This window comes from Triturus cristatus, chromosome 7 (assembly GCF_964204655.1).
Source record: "Triturus cristatus chromosome 7, aTriCri1.1, whole genome shotgun sequence".
NCBI lineage: Eukaryota > Metazoa > Chordata > Amphibia > Caudata > Salamandridae > Triturus > Triturus cristatus.
Window position 1 is genome coordinate 1525560054 of NC_140590.1, and position 20645 is coordinate 1525580698.

General features: G+C 44.7%; 1 protein-coding gene across 2 annotated transcripts in view; it reads left to right on the forward strand.

Moving 5' to 3' along the window:
- LOC146812303 (protein spire homolog 1-like) overlaps positions 1-20645 on the forward strand; it is a 197437-nt gene that overhangs the window by 139947 nt on the left and 36845 nt on the right. For both annotated transcript variants that reach the window (XM_085614578.1, XM_085614576.1), the window contains exons 12-13: positions 5448-5585; positions 10630-10697. In XM_085614578.1, the coding sequence (XP_085470704.1) occupies positions 5448-5585; positions 10630-10697 (206 nt within the window). The remainder of the gene's footprint in view (positions 1-5447; positions 5586-10629; positions 10698-20645) is intronic.

Genomic DNA, 20645 nt, shown 5'->3' on the forward strand with positions numbered 1-20645 from the left:
AGTGAGTGGCTTAAAAAAACTAGAGGAAATCTGTAGAAAAAAGAAGAAAGTTAGATAATCTGAAGGAAAAAAACAAGTTTAGGGAATCTGTGGGGAGAAAAATTGAGGTTTATGGAAGAGTGGAGGACAGTGCAAGGAATGAGGAAAAAGAAGCGAGAGGCAGAAGGACCAGCAATTAGGTGAGCGAGAAGTGCCAGAAAGAGACAGATGGCAAATGATGAAGAGCAAGCTGAGGGACAAAGTGTGGAGGAGTGCAGCGGTTAAGGCAAGCAACAGAGCCTGCTGGAGCGAGCAGCAGGGGAGAGCTAGCCCGGGCGCCTGCTCAATGGGACCACTACATCTGGCCCAACGTTTTGCTCGGATGTCAATGTCCAGAACTTTAGAACCATGCGTCATGGTGTATTCTGAAAATATAATGCTCTTTACTTTAAGGTTGCATACAAAAAAACTGATCATAAAAATGTAAAACCTATTAAAACATACTTTTCAAACGTCTTGACAAAGTACTTGGGAAGTTTGAGGGCAGAAGTGCAAGGGTAAAGATGACATGCTGAGAATAGAATCGCCTCGTGGTGAACATTGTACCAATTGTTCGAATGTGTAAGGGATTTTTGAGTCTCTCACAATATGGTGTAGCCCACCACACATTAGATCTTATATGCCCAGAATCTGCGCTTATGACTATCCGTTGCAGTAGAGGTCAGCAAAGTTCTGATCTACTGTTCCCTTGAGAAACAATGACTTGACCAATTTCTCTTCTTGCCGCCTTGGCTAACTGGCTCCAAGTATGTGGCCCTTTTTTCCATCCCTGTTGCTAAAGAAATGTTCTTACGAAAAAAGCGTCTACCCGTGAGGCTGTTTCACCCCTTGTCTACAAGTAGGTTTGTTTGATCATTTTGTGCCCCTTGCAAAGAGCGGTACGAGGTGTACATCAATAGGCTTCCCATCGCATTGGTCCTTGCGTCTGATTTGGAAGACCTCACTCACTTGACTCCTGCAGATTCGTGCTGATCAGCGTGAAGAGGTGTCTTCTGGTTTTTACACAATTTGTAGAGCTGAAAGTGGCCTGAAAAGAGAAGGAATTATTTACTGGACTGTTCCATACTGTAGATTTACAGAGAATTTAACCCTGATGCACAATGGCGATATTAGAATATTCCAGCCAGTCCTCCAAATTTATTCAGTATCCACTTTGACATCCGTATCATTCGCGTTACTGGCTTGGGCTGGTCAGAATCATCAGTGGCTCTTTTTTATAGAGCTGAAGTGTGATCACTGTCTTCAGTGGTACCAGGAATATCTGGTCAAGACTTGACACTCTAAAGTTCATCCAGATCGCTATCCATTGGTCAGGGAAACATTTGTGGGATTCATGTGGAATGAGTTTTGAACCAGAGTATTTTTTAAATTGCTGAGAACTGGTCATTTGTTCCTCTGAAACGCAGCTCATACCTTTACCTGCTTCATCTTCTCTTTTTGAATTTGCTGACCGGGAAGACTCTTTAAAAGGAAGATTATAGGGTGATGGGACTAATATTCCTTCATGTAGGGGTTTTGTGGATGAAGCCTAAACCTTAGGGTCTTATTGTTGCAAATATCTTGAACGGACATTGCTAGAAAAATAATTAAGTTACTTATAAATCATTTTATATTTTCCTTAGCTCAGACTCTAGCATATTATTTTTTCTCATCCAATGAAGCACAGACCTGAGCATAAAAATATATCCTTTTAACATGAATTTGCCAACGTTGCCTGACCAAGTTCACTGTGTAAAGCAAATCTACCCCATATTGGGGGTGCTTTTATTTTTTGAATTGTTAATCTTTCCCCTTCGCACCAAAGCGACCTTGCCGAACGTGCACACAAAAAGCGTGGTTTTAACGTCTGTCCAGTGATACTCTAGAAAAACTGAATTACCTGCTTTTTTATACTCTAAAGAAGGCAATACTTTAAGTTGTCTAGGTGTTTGGAGTTGGATTTACACAGTAGATATCATGCCTGTAGTACATAGCACATCTTTGGTTTCATTTTCTATACTCCTTATCCTATTTTATCTTTAATTTGTTTTATTCCAACTAAAGACCAGCATTGGCAAAGACAGTAGGTCTCCTCTTTTGGGATCTAATGACTTTGGCAATGTGGGGAAGCATTTGCAAAACAAATTTTTTTGCGGATGCCATTCAACAACCACAAACAATGAAAAATAAAAAGCTGTCGCTACGCACGTGTCATGACACTATTGGCGCCTGCATTATTCAGTAGTCTCGCCCAAGCATGATTTATACATCAAAACACATGCCTACAGAATGAAGCGGGTGGCATTTATTTTTTCCCTCACTGACCGCTGAAGCTACTTGGTGCAATGAAGAGAAAAAAAACCATGGCATAAAAGCTCATTTCAGCTAGCACAGCGGCCCAACAGTTATTGGAAATTGCAGGGCATTTAACTTTTTTTTTTTAATGTGTGGATGGATCGGCCGGGTGAAGGGACTCCCCAAGCAAGCTTCTGCCCGTTAGTACTGGTAATAGATTACCTGGCTGTGAGGCCTGGTGCGGGTGGGGGAAGCCACCCCAACCTTTACTTCACAAGGACAAGATGCCTTTTACTTGCTTCTCATTTACTACATTTTTTACAGCAGTTAGGCAAATCACCCTCTGCCTTTACACATTCATTGAGGATCAGGGCAACCCCAACGGGAGGAGCATTGGGATTTTGGCCTGAGGCCAACAGCTGAGGGTATGGAAGGCCATCCTTTCTACCTTGGTACTAGTCTCCTCTAGAACGTTACATTCAGAGGTGTGTTGATGTGGCGGTACACTTACTATCTCCTATAGTCTCTTCGGTGGTCAGCAAAGATCTACAGGTCCAGGTACTTTTTCATCTACAGAGCAGGAGAGCGGTTTTGGGACTCCAGTGTAGGAGCTGCTCGAATTACAGCTGCTTACGGTCATCATCATCATGGTCTTCTCATAGAAGTGCTCAAATGGGAACTGGTGCCTGCCTTATTCCAAAACGCTCTGGGGTAGCGATCATTGCCAGCTCCGGATAGCCTCATTGTAAATGTGAGGGTAATGACATGAAGCTGGCTTTTCATGTAGTGTACCAAAATGATGTATACTATGCCGAAAGTCCAGGCGACCCTTATTGGTTTACATTTAATAATCCCAAAATGCTCTTTTGTGGTAGTTTTGGCAAGCAGTTTAGGCTTATCAAACTCTCCCTGAAAAAAGCAAAACTGAACTGTTTTTAAAAAGAGCAGGCTGATGAGCCCCAGAAAACCTCCTTGGGTGGTTTGCAGCACATGCGACTACAATTTAAAAGAAAAATAATTTGAGCTACCTTTCACTTTAAAACGAGAGCATTAATCCGACTGTCTGATCTCATTTGGAATTTTGAGATGTGGTAGGTTAAAACACTGTACTTGCGTTATGTGACGGATGAGCCTCAAATCGTGTACCGTGTGTATGTAAAGAACTAAGGGCCTTCTTTAGAGTTTTGCGGATGAATTACTCCATCACATTTGTGGCGGATATCCCGTCAGCCATATTGCAAGTGCATTATAGCCCATGGCACTTGTAATATGTTGGGATGTATGTCACGTTTTGTTGGATAATCCGATTTACTGAAGTCTAATTGAGGCCCTAAACTGATGGGGAAAGAATAGTTATAAAAAAATGTTTGTAGATTTAAAAATATAAAATGTTTGAGGAGATTGCAGCATGTTTACTGAGATATACACCAGTAACTGGTCATTTTTTAAAATTCTTAACATTTGTTTAGAAAAAGATGGACACTCATGGAGTGGACTTGTTTTACCTAATGATAACATTGTACATTACTCTTCATATACAATAAAATTTTCTGTCCAGTGGTATTTGTAATTAATCATACAATGCTTACTTAAAATTCCCATTAATAATGAAAATGCATTTCTATGAGGGGGACCCTTCCTACTTGAGTCCTTCTAATGAGGATTGGTCAAGGATTTCTCACAGATGACAGTATAGGGGGCAGAGTGTTTGCAACTTGTGTGAGGTAACCACAGTTCTCATTTAGACTATGGACTTGATTCTCCCCGTAGTTTAGCAACTGGATTTCCTGCATGGACCAGTCTTTACTAAGACGCACCATGTTGGAGGAAACAGGAGTTCCTACTGCTATGAGGCTAATTCAAAAATTCAATGCTGGACTTCCAAAACGTTTTCTCTCAAATATGGTTCATCAAATCTGACCACCATCAGCATTTTTCAGAGCTTGAAACTACCTTAGAATTCACTATTCCTGAAATTAGTGTGTCAAAACTGATAATAGATTTTAAGCCAAATATAAAACATTTATCACCTTTCTATATGTTCCTTTTTTGTTACCTCAAAACCCTGCATGTACTACAATGCATTTCAATAGGACAAAAATGGAGGAGCCTTATCACCAAAAGAGGTATGATTGTAATCTTTTACCTAATTAGTATATTGGAAACCACCCTTTTGTGAATTTCACCCCAAAGTTTGAGTTTGATTTAAAATGGTAATATTTTCTGATGGGGCAGTCCTTTACAGGTAGTGCCTTTGCCTCCACCTCTGTCAGTAATTATATTGGAGTGCCCACATCCTTGGAAAATAGTACTTGTATACCATGCTTCATGAAAAAATGTGATCCTACTAGAATAGAACTATTGCAGATTTAGTTGATGCTTGATCAAGAGCAGTATGGTGTGAGGGCGCTCTGGTTCCCCACTAAAGATCCAGTTTGTGCTTCTCTATATCACACAGCATCACCCTGGGTAGCCCTTTTCGTTCAGTGCAGTACCAGAACAACATTCAAGGGGCACAACCTTGGTGCTTATAAACGAGTGAACATCTCTCACCCCTCAAAATACACATAGAAATTGTGCACTCTTCCCTTCTTGGTATTCTTCAGTGAACGTGGCAGTCAAGTCATAGAGCACCCTGATGCAAATGTTGAGGTAACAATTTGGAGCTATCATGGAAACAAAGACCCATTCAGAGTGGTCAAAAATTCTGGCATGCACAGTGGCACTTGAGTCAAACTATTGATATTCAGTGGGTTACTTAATTGACAGTAGGAAAAGTAATGACCTGTTGGGGACCATTTGTACCTGCTATCGCTGAACTTGTTGCACCTTTTATGCAGTGTTTGCAGGGTGCATGCTTCTACCACACCTTCTGATGACTGGCAAGTGATTGTTTCTCCAATATCCTATTAGGGATGGCTTGTGTAGGACGCGGTCATCCTTGTTTGCAAAACACAGCATGGGAATTTGAAATGATTTAGCTCAAAACTGCTGTGTCTTCTCTGGTGTAACAGAGAATGGAAAATGGCTCCTATGTTGCCACTGTCTTTTGTATGAGCGCTTAGGCTAATGTTATTAATAATGTTATGAGTGAAAAGGTCTAATGAACCAATGGTTTTCTCTTGGTTGCATAGTCTCTAGACAAAGCATCTACCTTACCAGCAAGTCCTCCAACCATTGCAGAGCTGATTGCAAGCAGGCAAGCCACAATGAATTCTGAGATCCAAGGTTTTTTCGACATGTTGGGTTGCAAAATGTCTACCAAGCATAGGGTAAGCGGCACCTTATATTTTAAGCACAGGTCTGTAATTGGAAAAAGTTCAGATCCACAGGAAATGAGGATGGACATTCCATAAAAATGTAATTGTTAAAATTACTTAACATTGTTTTCAATAAACTGTAGCTGGAATTGAAGTTGAATTGTCAGTGAATATTCTAATACCCACTGAATTTTCCCCATCTGCACTAGTAAAAATGAACTGTGCTCATGGTATATTAATGATTTTATTTATTTACTTGAGTTTTGTATAGCGCTGGCTAGACCCGGAGGTATCCGAGCGCTTTACATGAGGAGGGTTACATAGGTTACAAGTTACAAATTGTTACAGAAGGTACATCAATTACAAGTTGCATCCATTGGTTCATGGCGTGTGGAAGGGAAAGGGGGTAATGTAACAGGGAGATGGGGAGGAAGATTAAGCGGAGAAAAGGCACAAGGTTAAACAAAGCAGGCAGGGGGAGAGATTCAAGGGAGAGAGGAAAGGAATATGGGAGGCAATCACAGAATGAAGGAGAGAAGGGGTGGGGGTAGGAGAGACAGCGAGGCGAGGAGGAAGTAACTGTCTGATGTCTGGCTGGGTGGGAGACAGCTCCCTGCGGTAAAGGCAACATTCCCAGTCTTCCATTTTGTGTCATTCCCTTGTCGCGGTGGACTCTCTCAGCGGGGACGCTGAGACTCCAGGGCATAGATGCTGGATCCCTCCCCAACAAGGGGAGAGGAGTGCTTAGGTCATGGGCACACTTAGAAGAATGAGGGAGGGAAGAGGAGGGGGAGGGGGTAGAAAAACACAGTGTGAACACAGTGTCCGACTTCCGGCAGGGTAGGAGACGGTTCCCAGTAAGGGGATCAATCCCAGACCTCCACTATGTGAGACACCCTTTTCACTGTGGACTCTCTCAGAAGGGTCTCAGACTCAAGGGCAAAAATGCTGGATCCATCCCCAACAAGAGGAGTAGGAGTGCTTTGGACAAGGGCATGCAATAGGGGGCCATTTTAATGAGTCCAGTTGGTAGGGTTACATCGGTTACAAGTTGCACATTGTTACAGAAGGTATGGCAATTACGAGTTACATCCGTTGGTTCATGGCGTGTAGAAGGGTAAGGGGGTAGTGTAAAAAGGGCGACGGGAAGGGAGATTGGGCGGAGCATAGGCAAAAGAATAAGCAAAGCAGGCAGGGGGAGAGAGATTCAGGGGATAGAGGAAAGGAATAGGGGAGGCAAGCAAAGAATGAAGGAGGGAAGAGTATTGCGAGGGGGTAGGAGACACAGCGAGGAGACTAAGTCTGGGCTAGTCCCGTAGGAATCAGAGCGCTTTACATGAGGATTAGGACATGATTACAGCGTTACATCAGTTACAGTTACATTACAGTTAAGTCCGTTGCTAGTGCATTCAATAAACATAAAAAAACAAGGTCGATGGAGGGAGGGAAGGGAGCATAACGGGGAGATGAGGAAGAAGACATTGTCTGATTTCCAGCTGGGTAGGTGCCAACCTAGTGGGTGAACTAGAGTCAAGATCTTCTATGGCTATATATAAAAGCTCCACCGGGCATCAGCCAAACGTAACTCTAGTTCCGTGATAAGTTCAAACAGTTATGGATTCCGCCCACGGGGCAACGTCCCAGTTCTATCAAAACACCGTCGGTGAATGCAAATATTAATAAGAATGAGTTGACTTGCTTGCTACTTGGGTCGAGTAAAGAAGTCACATCCCATGACCTCATTAAATCTTAGTTGCAAAGGCAAGCAGATGAAGAGATATTTCGGAGCCTGACAAAATACGCTACTCTTCCAATGTTTCAAATCATTTGAAGAATCATGCAGAAAGACATCCAAATTTAACTGACAAATGCCCTAAATAAATGATGAGATGAATGCAAAAATAGATTCCATGAGACATGTACATCATGCAGTAAACCAGATTTTTGGCCATTTAAAAAATTGTGTATTAATTACCTAACTCACAGTATTAATGTTAACACCCTCCTAACAGTCAAACAGTAAAGCAGAGAACGATTGGGTGAGCAGTGGAGTTTGTTTAGCGTGGCTACAATTCAAAAGTACTGTATTTAATTGCCTCTGTTGGTCAGCAATGGTGCAGCCGATCTGTTTGGCAGGAAGCTTTGACTGTACACAACCGTGCAAGGGTTCTCTACCACCTGGGTCAGACAGCCTACACACTTTAAAAGACCACAATGTCTCACCGCCATCTCCATCTCTCTCAGTTCGCAGCGAAGATCAAGTAGGCATATTGCAATCCGGCTTGTTGTCATGGGAAGGGCTGAGATGAGCTCAGCATCGCAGCGACAACGGAAGGCTATATTGCTGAGGGAATTGCCGATATCTACATCATGGTCGCCATCTGAGGACTAGTCTCCGCTCTGGTGAGGCTCGTCGTGTTGGTGGAATCGGGTTTGATTATTGATCGCAAGCGTAGCTTCACAATGGAAAAGATAGAGCACGATCCGTACAATTAAGCCGCCATCTTAAGGTCAGGCAGGTATTAGTGCACGAACGCCGCAAGGTTAAAGTAACACTGGGCATGGTATCTCAGGTTAACTTGAATAGTCGGGAAATAGGGTGGGTGAAAACCTTATAAGACTGGCGCTCCGGCGGGCAATCTGGTTGTTGAATTCTGTACCTTCTGAGCTGGTTATTGAAGTCTCTCGTCATCCGCCATTTTGAGACTTTGCGGCAGCTTCTTAAGACCCCAGCACTCTTCTATGAACCTTTGCTCGTGTCTCTACTTCGGTTGGCACTCCCGCTGTCACCACACCTCACTTCCGCTTGAATGAACTGCGGCGCCGAGCACAGCCAGGCCTCCCTGTGCTCATCCGCTCGCGCCGATATCTCGGTTCGTCAGTTATCCGGCGCTTAAGGCTTTGCCAATCACTGTTATGTCACCGGGAGATGTACAGACATATATATTTTTCACCCAATGCCATTTGAGAGCTGCCGAACGCCATTGAATGGGTGCCTCCGTCCGTGCAAATGGCCGCATGTCAATTTAAATCCACACCAAGTTTAAAAAAATAAACTGTAGCTCTCTGTGGGTTACTTCTTAATCGTTTAATCACCAGTTGGACGCGTTTGGTGATAACTGCCTTTTTCAACACTGGAACTGTGATAATGAATTTGTACCCCATTGGGTGGGGTATCCCAAGGAGTCCTTCTCACCCACTAACACATGACTGGTATAAATGTGGCATCTACAAACACCCACTTAACACTCCTGATGCTGTGAAGATCAGAAGAGGGCTGAACCTGCTGTCTATGACTTGAGAATTGCATTGAAAGACTTGATCCGCGCTCTCTAGTACCTAGGTCAAAGTAGTGGACTCCAGGGGTCATAGGGCTGACCTCCTGTTCAAACTACTGTGATTACAACAGGCTACAAGAGGCCTTCCTTGCAACTGATCACTGGCAATTAAACCTTGCTGTTGACCTCTGTCTGACACCCTGTGAGTCTCTAATGGCCTCCCCTTTGATCCTGGGGGCTTCAGATGTGTACTATTGTGGTGGATTGGGACTTAAAAGACTTGAGTCAGAAAGTAAACTCTTTGACAAGGGCGAATCTGGTTGGTGTATCTGACCCACTCTTCATCACGGTCAGTTCTATATTGCGCCTAGGTTTCAGGTCTACTGCGACGATTGACTATCGTGTTTCCTGGTGCTATTTCTTCTTAATTCAAGCATTCATATCTCTGGTTCCCCTTACTAGATTTTTGTCATTTTGTTGTAACTTAGATTTTTCAAATGTTACTCTATTTTTCTAATACAGTTTTGGATTATTATGCTTTCCATTTTTATTATTGTTTTGGTACAGCATAACTACTTTACACATCGCACTAAGTTAAGCTTGTTCCTCTGTGCCATATGGTTTTGTCCTAACAAGGGTTGTGATTATTCCTTGATGGGACTAGTCACCCACCCTAAATAATAAACCACTTTCTTGCAGTAATGAACTCAATAACTCATCATATGAGCAGATCATGCAAGAAAACCTATAGATTTGTTTTGAAAATTGAGAATGCCCGGATTCTTTTGGTGAATGACTTGTGCGTTTTTCAAGGATTGGGCAAAAAGTTGAAAATATGTACGTGAACTAAGAATAATATGCCTCTGACCTTTTCATGATCCGCCAAACCTTGGGCTTGTTTTCCAAATGATGCACTTGTATTATGCTTAGAAATCATTGTCTAAGAACCAAATAACAATTTTTCCTTCCTGTGCCAACTTAAGTGACTTATTTCACCAAGGCTAGAGGAGATGATCAATCATGGCCATGCAGTGGCAGAAGTGTAAGGGCAATCTTTGGCTGGTTAATTTTATAATTCCACAGGTTCATTGCTGAAACAGCTCAATGCATACAAGATGTCACAATTGGGGAAAAGGAAGAGTCAGTAGTTGTCTACTTTCTACACTGGGGAGCCTTCCTCGGGAAAGGGCTTAAAATCCAATAGTGTTTGCAACGATTCAAAACAATTCTGTCAAGGTTTTGGAAGACCTTGATATAGGGATGGTACAATGGACGAAAATCTCTGGTTTAGTAGTTCTATCAGATTAAATAAATGGCAGTGTTGTGCTTTAATTTTGTTACTTTCGGGGCTAAGAAACGTTGCGTGTGCACTTGGAAATTTAGAGGTAATTATTTTTCAGCTTTTGATTCTAACGCACTATTCTCTGATTCAATATTTGAGAAATTGCAAAACAAATGATTGCTGGTATAGAGTCATTAGAGTACAACTTTGATTTGATTTTTGTATCTGCATGAATGGTGTTTGTTATAAATTAAAAAATTCAACCTCCAAAAGAGCAATGTTTTTAAGTTACATTATTCAATGGGTTATGAATGTTTTTACTTTCGTCCTTTACTTGTTGGGACTTCTGTAGGTAATAGTAACCTGGTTTAAAAAAAAAGGAGTGAAGAGTTGGGCATGTCTCACATACTAGATGGATCTTTCAATGTTTGTAGTTTAACTGGAATCTGTCTGGTGTCATTTATTTAACATGTAATGGTACAATGTTACATTGTAGGTATGCTTCAGCTGCCACAAGAAGGAGCTTTTCTTCACATGGCCTTACGAATGCCAGATTTGTGACGGGTGAGTTTGCACTACATCTTCCCCTGCCCCATACAAATTGTAAAAAAAAGTGTGTAGCTTCTATTTGAAATAGTTAAATTGTGTTTTGATAGGGAAAATTTATTTCTGCCTTGTAAAAAAAGTGGGTTATTTTATTTTGCATTCCCTTTTCCTTTAGACATTGATGTTGCCTTTGTATCGATTTTAATTTTTACTTTAACCTTTTTTGGTTTTGGTAACATTATTGCCGCTTTTTCTTTTTGTTAATTTGCCATGAGACTGATTCGAAATTGATGGCCTAAGATTTGTTACTACCCAGAACTGGGCCATTGAAACGCCCTTTTACTTTCCTGCAAACAACATTTTGATCACATCACTGCTGCAATGGCTTTCTGAAGATGTAAAATACTTCCTCCCAGATGGTTTTTAAAAGAGAACTGGAACAGTTCATTCTCACCCCCAGTACTTCCCTAGCCTACTATCTTTGGCCTGTTTCCATGGCTCGTAATACTCTATGCTATGGAATCTCCCTTCTATTCTACCCTACGATGATTGTACCCTCCTCCACCCTATTACCCCTAAATTTGTTTTCAAGACCACAGCTGTGTTTTAAACTGTTTTTTTCTATTGCTTCTTTCAAATACGTGTCATTGGGAGTCACCATACCAAAATGTTGCTTCAAACTTTATTGTAATCCTAGTTGCTTGCATCTCCTGGCCCATTAGTTCCCTTTTTAAGCCTCCTAATTTCAAAAGCTATGACTCTCTAAAAGAAACTACTCTACAGTGTTCTGGAGCATGGTTTGTGCTAAGTAAGCTTATCAAAAGTAGGGAATGAGAGAAGTGGGCCGTCCATGACTGTACTGTTTATGCACTATGTAGTCAAATCGGGCAACATGGTTGTAAGTGTTCTACCAATCGATATACTTAAAAGTAGTGGGTACCTTAATGCCTCGGTTGCGAATTTCATAAAAATATGGGGCAACCATCATTCACCAACTTAGGTGGCACGCTTCTTCACTGGGTTTGCCTCTTCCGTCTGACATTCTATAGGGTATAGACGGGCTCCCCAGTTTGCTAGAGAGTGCTTCAATTGGAACGTGAATGCTTTAGTGGGGATTCCACTTGTGAAGTGAAAATCACTTTGTTTTTACTATTCTCTCACAATCCAATAATAAAATCCTATTGGACAATCCATAGGAATTTCTAACTATACGTGTTTGATACCCAGAAACACAAAAGTAGGCTCATTCATCCTCCACCTGAAGTACCCCGTAGTTAGACCCTATCCATTCCACTAAGCACGTAGGCGAATGAGGTCCCGGTTGCCTGTTTCGATTATTTTGCGGTAAATAAGACATTACATATTCAAGTCCTATTTTTGCCTTGTCATTGCAGCAAATTTCACTAATTCTACGTGAGCGTTCCTGAGTTTTACACAATTAAGAGGAGCAGGTTAGGGTAAAAAGTTAGAGTATGGTTGACTGGAACGTGGCTCTCTGATCAGAGACCTCGTCCTGTACTCAGTTACCAAAAGCACGTGCGTACCAAAGTCTGTCTGCCATTTTTATAATTCTATGGTCATTCTATAAAAGAGGTGAAGTTCACGTTAAAGTTCATTTTAATATACAGTTGAGTTCATTTGCCTCTTTTCTCAGTCCTAAGTTAAAGCTAGAAATGTTTAGTCGGCAAAGGGAATGTTTGTTTTTAACATAAAGCAGAAGAGAAACTGAGGTAGGACTTCTGTTTCAGGTAAAACATAAGTCTCAACTATTTTTAGGTTAAAAAAAAAAGCTTTAATGTGGTGCTTACTATTGCAGTTTAATTCTCCTGCATGTAACTGGGGTTATCATTAGACAATTTAATGGTACTGAATTAATCGACGTTACAAGGAGGAAAGGCGAGTTGCTCTAGCAGTGAGTGGACCTGTAAACAGTCTGTAGCAAAGTTGTCAGGGTCTTCGCTAAGTCCCTGAACTGTCTTCCTAACTTATCAAAATTAACGTTAGAAATCTCAACACTTGGAATGAAAGGGCTACTCTAAAAAGCAACTTTTTTGTTGTTGATCTTCCCGCTGCACTGTTTTGCTGTGACTTCAAAACTCAGCTCTCCGTGTTGCAGGTCATCTTCAGCATTAAACAGCTTCATTTAATTGATTGTCATTAATTAAATGGCAAGAAGGAAAGGGCGTATGTGGGAGGTTGTAGTTCCCAGATAGAAAGTGTCCTCTTTTGTCATGAAACATTAAAAATTTGAATTGTATTTGAACATTGAGCACCTGTTTTTATGAATGGTTAATCCATCTTTTTGGGTGAATGGATACCTTCTTGAATTCTCACAACACAGACATCATAAATAGTTTGTATCATTGATTCTGTTAAAAATATGCTCCTTCGTAAAATCCCTGCCTGGTGTTGGAAGACGCTTTAGCGGTAAAGTGAAATCGACAATAGAACAAGAGGTTATTACATCACTTTTAATTGTTCTCTCTTTTAATGTACCTTTCGTTCTTCTATCTGTTTTATTGTCATGGATTGGTTTTATGATGATTTACCACTTGCCAGTCGATTGTTAAGATACTAATATCCCTTTTATTACTGAGCACTTCTTTCCGTACGCTAACCAGCCCAACTGGGCCCCACCATTGAGGTTGAGGCCTTTTACTCTTGCTGACCCTTGGACTGACCTACTATGGGCCCAGAGCAACTGGTTTAAGTACCCCTTCAGTACTTGACTCTCAGTAGTAGTGCGGGTCGAGCATTCTAGGGCTTCTCAGGTGTGAGGTAGACCTGGGGGTGAACACAGGCTCACAACTCAAAATACATTCAATAGTAGCAATTAATGAATGTTCAGTCAAATTTGTGCTTTTATGAAAGTATTTATGTACATACACAAATAATGTGTGCAGTCCTCCTGAGGTCAGTACTCTTGTGTTAGGTTCCTGATCCCACTGCCCACTCTCTGACAGTGGCTATTTCCCATTCATGATAGACTTCTACTGGGGCCTAACCTGAACGTTATCTGAGTCTTAGGAGTCCCCCTCCGACTCTTTTAAAGTCAAAAATGTTCCAGGGCCGTTTGGCCCTGTGATCCGTCTTACCAGCTCCCACCGGGGCTGCTTTACTAGACACCCCAGGAGTGTTTCATACTCCAATGTTGCAGAGATCTGTAGGGACTGACGACGGTGAATTGTGCACTCTGCTTTGCAGGGCCAGCAGCTCGTCTCCTGGATGCTCCCTCTGACACAGTAAGTTTCTCTGATCTCTTACACATGTAGGGAGGTGATCGATCAGGTTCTCTTGCTTCAGTCGTGGCTTGGGCACCCGCAGATTACTACAGTGGCCTGATCTCTGGGCATCAGCGAAACCAGATGACTACCCTTGCTCTTCACAGTGGTCACCTCTAGCATCTGCTGTCACCAACTTACTCCGCACACAGGCGATGGCCCAATCAGCATGAAAGTAATGCACTTTTCATGGTAGCCACCTCTGGCATACTGAGTCATTGACTTTAGTCTGCACACAGCTTATGGCTCGACTGGTCCAGCAGCTGCTTCCTCGCACCTTGTTACACGGATCCACTCGCCATGATCACCCCTCTGGGCCTCGCTTCCTCCCCATGGTTTTCCCTTCCCCCACAAGACAAACTGGTCTTGGAAACCAGACAGGCCCTCGATGTTCTCTCACCAAGCTGGGATAGTGGTTGACCTTAGCCCCCAGTCCTAGTCATATGAAGTCTTGCTGCTTCCCCTCGACGTACAGACCAACAGTCAGCTTGGTGTTCAACAGTTTTAGGGGCCCTCACACTTCCCTTCTTATTGTCCATTTCCAGACATAAATGTGATTTAGTGTCCGAGTCTTAGAAGTTTGTGCTGGAGGTCTGCTTCCTTTTGAAGTTCCCACTCTTCTATCCTGCCCTTCCCCCATAAAGCAGTCTGTCACACCACAAATTACTCCAAACTTGATAGCCCCAAAACACCGGTCATTAGAGTGACTAGAGGTTCGCACCTGGATGCTATTCACTGTAATATGTGCAGCAAAGGATTATCAAAGAGCCCCAGCCCTACTCTTTATTGGCCCTATGCCCCGGGACCTTTCCTGTGACCTCACTCTCAATCAAAGAGCACTCTTTGAAGGTACAGAAGAGCCTGGCTCTTCAATTCTCAAGTGTGTCCCATCAAGCTCTCAGAAATGCCACCATCCACATCTTTCGGGGGAGAGGGGGGTCCCTTACCTCCCCATGCTTCTCTGGTCAGCCCTTGGACCCTTGACCTTAGGGTAGGTCGCTCCCCTGCCCCCGCAGCACCACCAGAGCTTGCCTGCCTCCTTTTGTGTGATTCTGACTTCTGCTCCCTTTTTTCCTTGTTCCCCGAGTGCGTGCCCTGCTGTTGTGAGTGCTGCCCCCTTTTTTTTCCTTCTTCCCCGAGTGCGTGCCCGGCTGTTGTTGTGAGTGCTGCCCCCTTTTTTTCCTTGTTTCCCGAGTGCGTGCCCCCCAGAGTGCCCGGTTGTTGTTGTGCCCCCCTTTTAGTGCCCGGTTCCCCTTTTGCTTCGTTTCTCTCGCTTAATTTTTTCGCTTTTTTTGCCCTCGCCGCTTTTCCCGCCGTTTTTTCCCCCGCCTACCCTCCCGCCGCCCGCCTCCCAGCTGACCCCTCCTTCCCGGCTACCCCATATATGGCGGCCGCTGCGAGACCGCGCAGCGGACGTGCGCCGCTGGCGCGCCGAAGGCGTGCCTAAGGCAAGCCAGTCTGCGCCTGGACCGCGCCCAGCGCCATGACCCCTGGCCCCCGTGACCCACACCTCCCACGCCTGACCTACGACACCACCACCCTGACCAAACTCAACCCTGGCAGAGCGCCGGGCTGCTGCCGCACCACCCTGAGACGCATCCACGGTCTTTTTACCTGCCGCAACTGCTGATTCACCTGCCTACGGACCCCCAACGCACCCCACAAGAACAACACCCCCGGACACAACCTCGAGTGCATCCTGATCAACACGCGATCCGTCCACAGACACGCCATCGAACTGTGGAACCTCATAGACTCAACAGCCCCGGACATCGCCTTCCTCACTGAGACCTGGATGAACACCTCCTCTGCACCCGACATCGCCATAGCCATCCCTGACGGATACAAAATCATCAGGAAAGACTGCACCAACCGCACCGGAGGCGGCATCGCCATCGTCCACAAGAGCTCCATCCGCATCACAACCAACACCGACCACACACTCTCCGACGCTGAACACCTCCACTTCCAAATCCACAGCGACCCCAAAACCACTCTCCGAGGAACCCTCGTCTACAGACCCCCCGGACCACGCACCAATTTCAGCGAAGACATCGCAGACTTCGTCAGCCCACACGCCCTCCTCCGCCAACTACATCCTCCTGGGAGACCTCAACTTCCACCTGGAGAACTACAACGACAACAACACCACCACCCTACTGGACAACCTCCCCAACCTCGGACTCCAGCAACTTGTCAACACCCCCACCCACTACGCCGGACACACGCTCGACCCCATCTTCTCCTCAAGCAAACACATCTCCTTCAACCACACCACCAAACTCTCCTGGACGGACCACAGCTGCGTCCACTTCAACTACAGGAAAACCACAACCCACCACCACGCTCAACAACCGCCGAGAAGACAATGGAACCGAATCACCGCTGACCAACTCACATCAGCTCTCTCCCAGAACCCGCCCACCAGCACCTCAGACCCAACGAAGCAGTAAACAACCTCACGAGCTGGATCTCCGACTGCGCTAACATCCTGGCTCCCCTGAAGACCCGAGCGAACGGAGCCAACCACAAAAGAAGCTCCTGGTTTAACTCCACCCTCAAGGACTCCAAAAAACGATGCCGCACCTTCGAGAACCTGGCGCCTCGACCAGACCGACAAGAACATGTCAGCCCTCAGAAACACCACCAACTCCTCCGCGCCGCAAGAAAATCTTCCTTCAAAGACAGACTTGACGACAACTCCCACAACAACAAAGAACTTTTCGGCATCGTCATAGAACTCTCCAACCCAGACGCCGAAAACAACGCCATCACCCCCTCTCAAGACCTATGCAACTCCCTTGCAGCCTTCTTCCACCACAAAATCACCAACATCTACAACAGCTTCACCACAACAAACGTGAACCCACCACCAGAACCCACCCCCCACAGCATCACCATCCACGCCTGGAACCCGATCACCACCGAGGAAGCAACCTGCACGATGAACTCCATCCACTTAGGATCACCCGCCGACCCATGCCCCCACCACATCTTCAACAAAGCCGACAACATCATCGCCCCCCATCTCCGAGACGTCATCAACACATCCTTCACCACCGCCACCTTCCCCGAGAGCTGGAAACACGCCGAACTCCACGCCCTCCTCAAGAAGCCGACAGCAGACCCCATAGACCTCAAGAACTTCCGACCCATCTCTCTCCTCCCGTTCCCAGCAAAGGTTATTGAGAAAACCGTCAACACTCAACTGACTACCTTCATCGAAACCAACGAATCACTCGACCCCTCGCAGTTCGGTTTCAGGGCCAACCACAGCACCGAGACCGCCCTCATCGCAGCCACGGACGACATCAGATCCCTGACCGACAAGGGAGAGACCGTGGCCCTCATACTCCTTGACCTCTCCGCAGCCTTCGACACGGTATGCCACCGCACCCTGATACAGCGCCTCAACAACGCCGGCATCCGAGGCAAGGCCTTGGACTGGATCATCTCGTTTCTCGCCGTAAGAACTCAGAGTCCGCCTCCCCCCCCCTTCAGATCAACAGCAACCAAAGGTCCTCTGCGGCGTCCCACAAGGATCCTCCCTCAGCCCTACCCTCTTCAACATCTACATGACGCCCCTGGCAAACATCGCACGCAAACACGGACTCAACCTCATCTCCTATGCGGACGACACTCAACTCATCCTCTCCCTCACCAACGACCCTTCCTCTGCTAGAACCAGACTACACGAAGGAATGAAGGAAGTAGCGGACTGGATGACGGACAGCCGGCTTAAACTCAACACCGACAAGACTGAAGTCCTCATCCTAGGCCCTACTCCCACTGCATGGGACGACTCCTGGTGGCCCCCCGCCCTAGGCAGCACTCCCCAACCCACCGACCACGCCCGCAACCTGGGCTTCATCCTGGACTCCTCCCTCTCCATGACCAGACAAGTCAACGCAGTCACATCGGCATGCTTCAACACCCTTTGCATGCTCTGCATGATCTTCCACTGGATCCCCACCGACACAAGGAAGACCGTCACCCACGCCCTTGTCACCAGCCACCTGGACTACGGCAACACCCTCTACGCCGGCACCAAGATCAAACTACAGAAGAAACTCCAACGAATCCAGAACGCTGCCGCACGCCTCATCCTGGACTTCCCGAGCCACCACCACATCTCCGGACACCTGGAAAAGCTTCACTGGCTCCCAGTCAGCAAGAGGATCACGTTCAGACTCCTCACCCATGCGCACACAGCCCATCACAACCAAGGACCCAAACTCATCAACCACCGCGTCTCCTTCTACATACCCACCCGCGCCCTGCGATCGACTGGACAAGCCCTGGCATCCGTCCCCTGCATCCGCAAAGCCACCGCCGGAGGCAAATCTTTTTCCTACCTCGCAGCGAAGACCTGGAACACTCTCCCCAGCCATCTCCGCTTAACACAGGACCACCTCTCCTTCAGAAGGCAGCTCAAGACCTGGCTGTACGAGCAATAACCCCCTCCCCCCCAGCGCCTTGAGATCCTTACGGGTGAGTAGCGCGCTTTATAAATACCAATGATTGATTGGTCTCCCAAAATGGAACCCCGAGTCTTCCATGTAATATGTCATAGGCATCCATCCAGCACAGGATTGCAACACTACGCGAGTTGCACAATGCTATATATGAACTTGATATAGGCCAAGGGTGGGTTAAGCACACAGCAGGGAACTTTACATGAGTGAGGCTGTAGGTCTCACTCCTCTGACACAGGTAAACAGGCCTGTTCATTCCTACTGATCACTACACTGTTTGCTGCCACTTCCACACTCGTGCTACATAAATCCTGGTAAAGGTGGTAGCCTTTCACTGCCATTAGGGTTGTGCTTCTGGTGCCACTCCTGGTGAAAAGACCCAATCCATGGGCCTATTTCATGGCACACACGCATGATCCGTGTTCACCCATGACTAAAAAAAACTCAACACCAGGGGTCCAGATATCTTTGCAGCTGGCGTGCTCGGGCAGAGGTGCATGCCTGTCAGCCTATGAGGGCCGCTTCCATCCATACGAAGGACTTTTCCATCCCAACACGGATAGTTATTTTGTTTCACATTCTTATTGTATTTTTATTTTTTTCCTTTCATACATTTTACATTCTGTGATGTTTGCGCTATTTATACCAAGTATTTTGCTTTGCACTTTTAAATTAACTTATTTTATTTTACATCTGTTTTACATTTTTTTCTAGTGTTTTCGTTTAAAATATATGCCATATGTTGCTCCGTATTCTACCTATTCTATTTATTTTGTTCTAATCCTTACTGTGTGTATGTTTTGTCTGGAAGTGTGTGGTTTGTCTGTAAGCTTTTTAATTCCGTTTAAAATTTTCCAGTGATATTTTTTTATTGTATACTGAATTTTGTCTTTCAATTGGTCATAATTTATTTACCCTTCATACATTATTTTTCTTTCACTTCATTGGATTTATTAGTAGTCTGTCTGCTGTCTCCAGTACCATATGTATTGCATGGGAAATTTCCATTAGGAACCATTCTTCAGAATTCCCTGTGGCCCTTTGCCGGCTTCACTGACATCAGATTCAGAGCTGCACTTTATAGTCCCTTTATAGTCACTGCGCACAGACACTACTATTGATAACTAATGATAAAAGCGCACTACATCACCGTGCACTTGGGCCATGCAAAAATCCTACTGATCTGTACCTGAGGCTACAAATGAATAATAAAAATAGGCCTTTAGCTATTATGGAGCTCTTAATTATGATCAAAGGAATTCTAATGAGATTGATGCGTAGATACATCTGTTGTTTTCAGACATGGGAGTTGGGAAGATGAGTTTGCATACTGTAATTTAAGAAATTATAACCTTTTTTAAGCAATAGATTGAGGAGGGTGTAAATTAAAGTGAACATGAAAGTGTCTACATAGATTGGGTTTGAACGCCATACAGTTCTTTTGGGAAACCTACATTTGTTGCATGTGTTCCATATTTTGGAAGTGTTTTTCGCTCGCCTGTTTAAGACCTTGATCAGAGACTTTCTTTCAGGATAAAGTCCTAAATGTAAAGAAGGTAAGTTCAATATGGAATTACTGTTTTTCAAATCTTAAGGTGAGCTTCTCCACCGAGCAGTTTTTTTTAAATATTGAATAATAACTTAGTTTGTCGTGGTGGATATTTGGTTGAATGAAGCAAGATTTTATAGCAGTCTTCTATTGGTGCTGCCCGGTGCCCCTGAAGTGTGGTGGGTAGTGGTCTTCATACAGTTGACTCGGAGAGAGTTCTACTTGTATCTGTAAACTCTTACAAAGGTTCTTGCAAAAGCGATCAAGTATTCTGGAGGCACTAAAAAGCAATGAGGGTCAAATACCAGTGTAGGAACTGGTATTTTTCAAGTACCTTTTAAGAGCGAACAAAGTAGTTTACCTCACTAAGCCTTCTCATGGTTGTGGTCTCTTGCGAGTTAGCAATGACGGAACCTTTTTGGCTCCTGATGGACTCCGTAGAGCTGTGACGTAAGTGTTTGAGATGAAGGCTGGTTTAGAATTTAGAGTTCAGTTACATGAAGAAGAATAAAGACGTGTAATACTAAGCTCTGTGCGTGGAGTAGTCATTGGCTGGTACCCAGGATGGGGAGGATGCTACAATTTTCCAGAGTTTGCCGTGGTCCAAGCAAACTGCTTGTGTGTGCCAAGTGTGTCACCGTTTAAGTACAGAATTGACGGT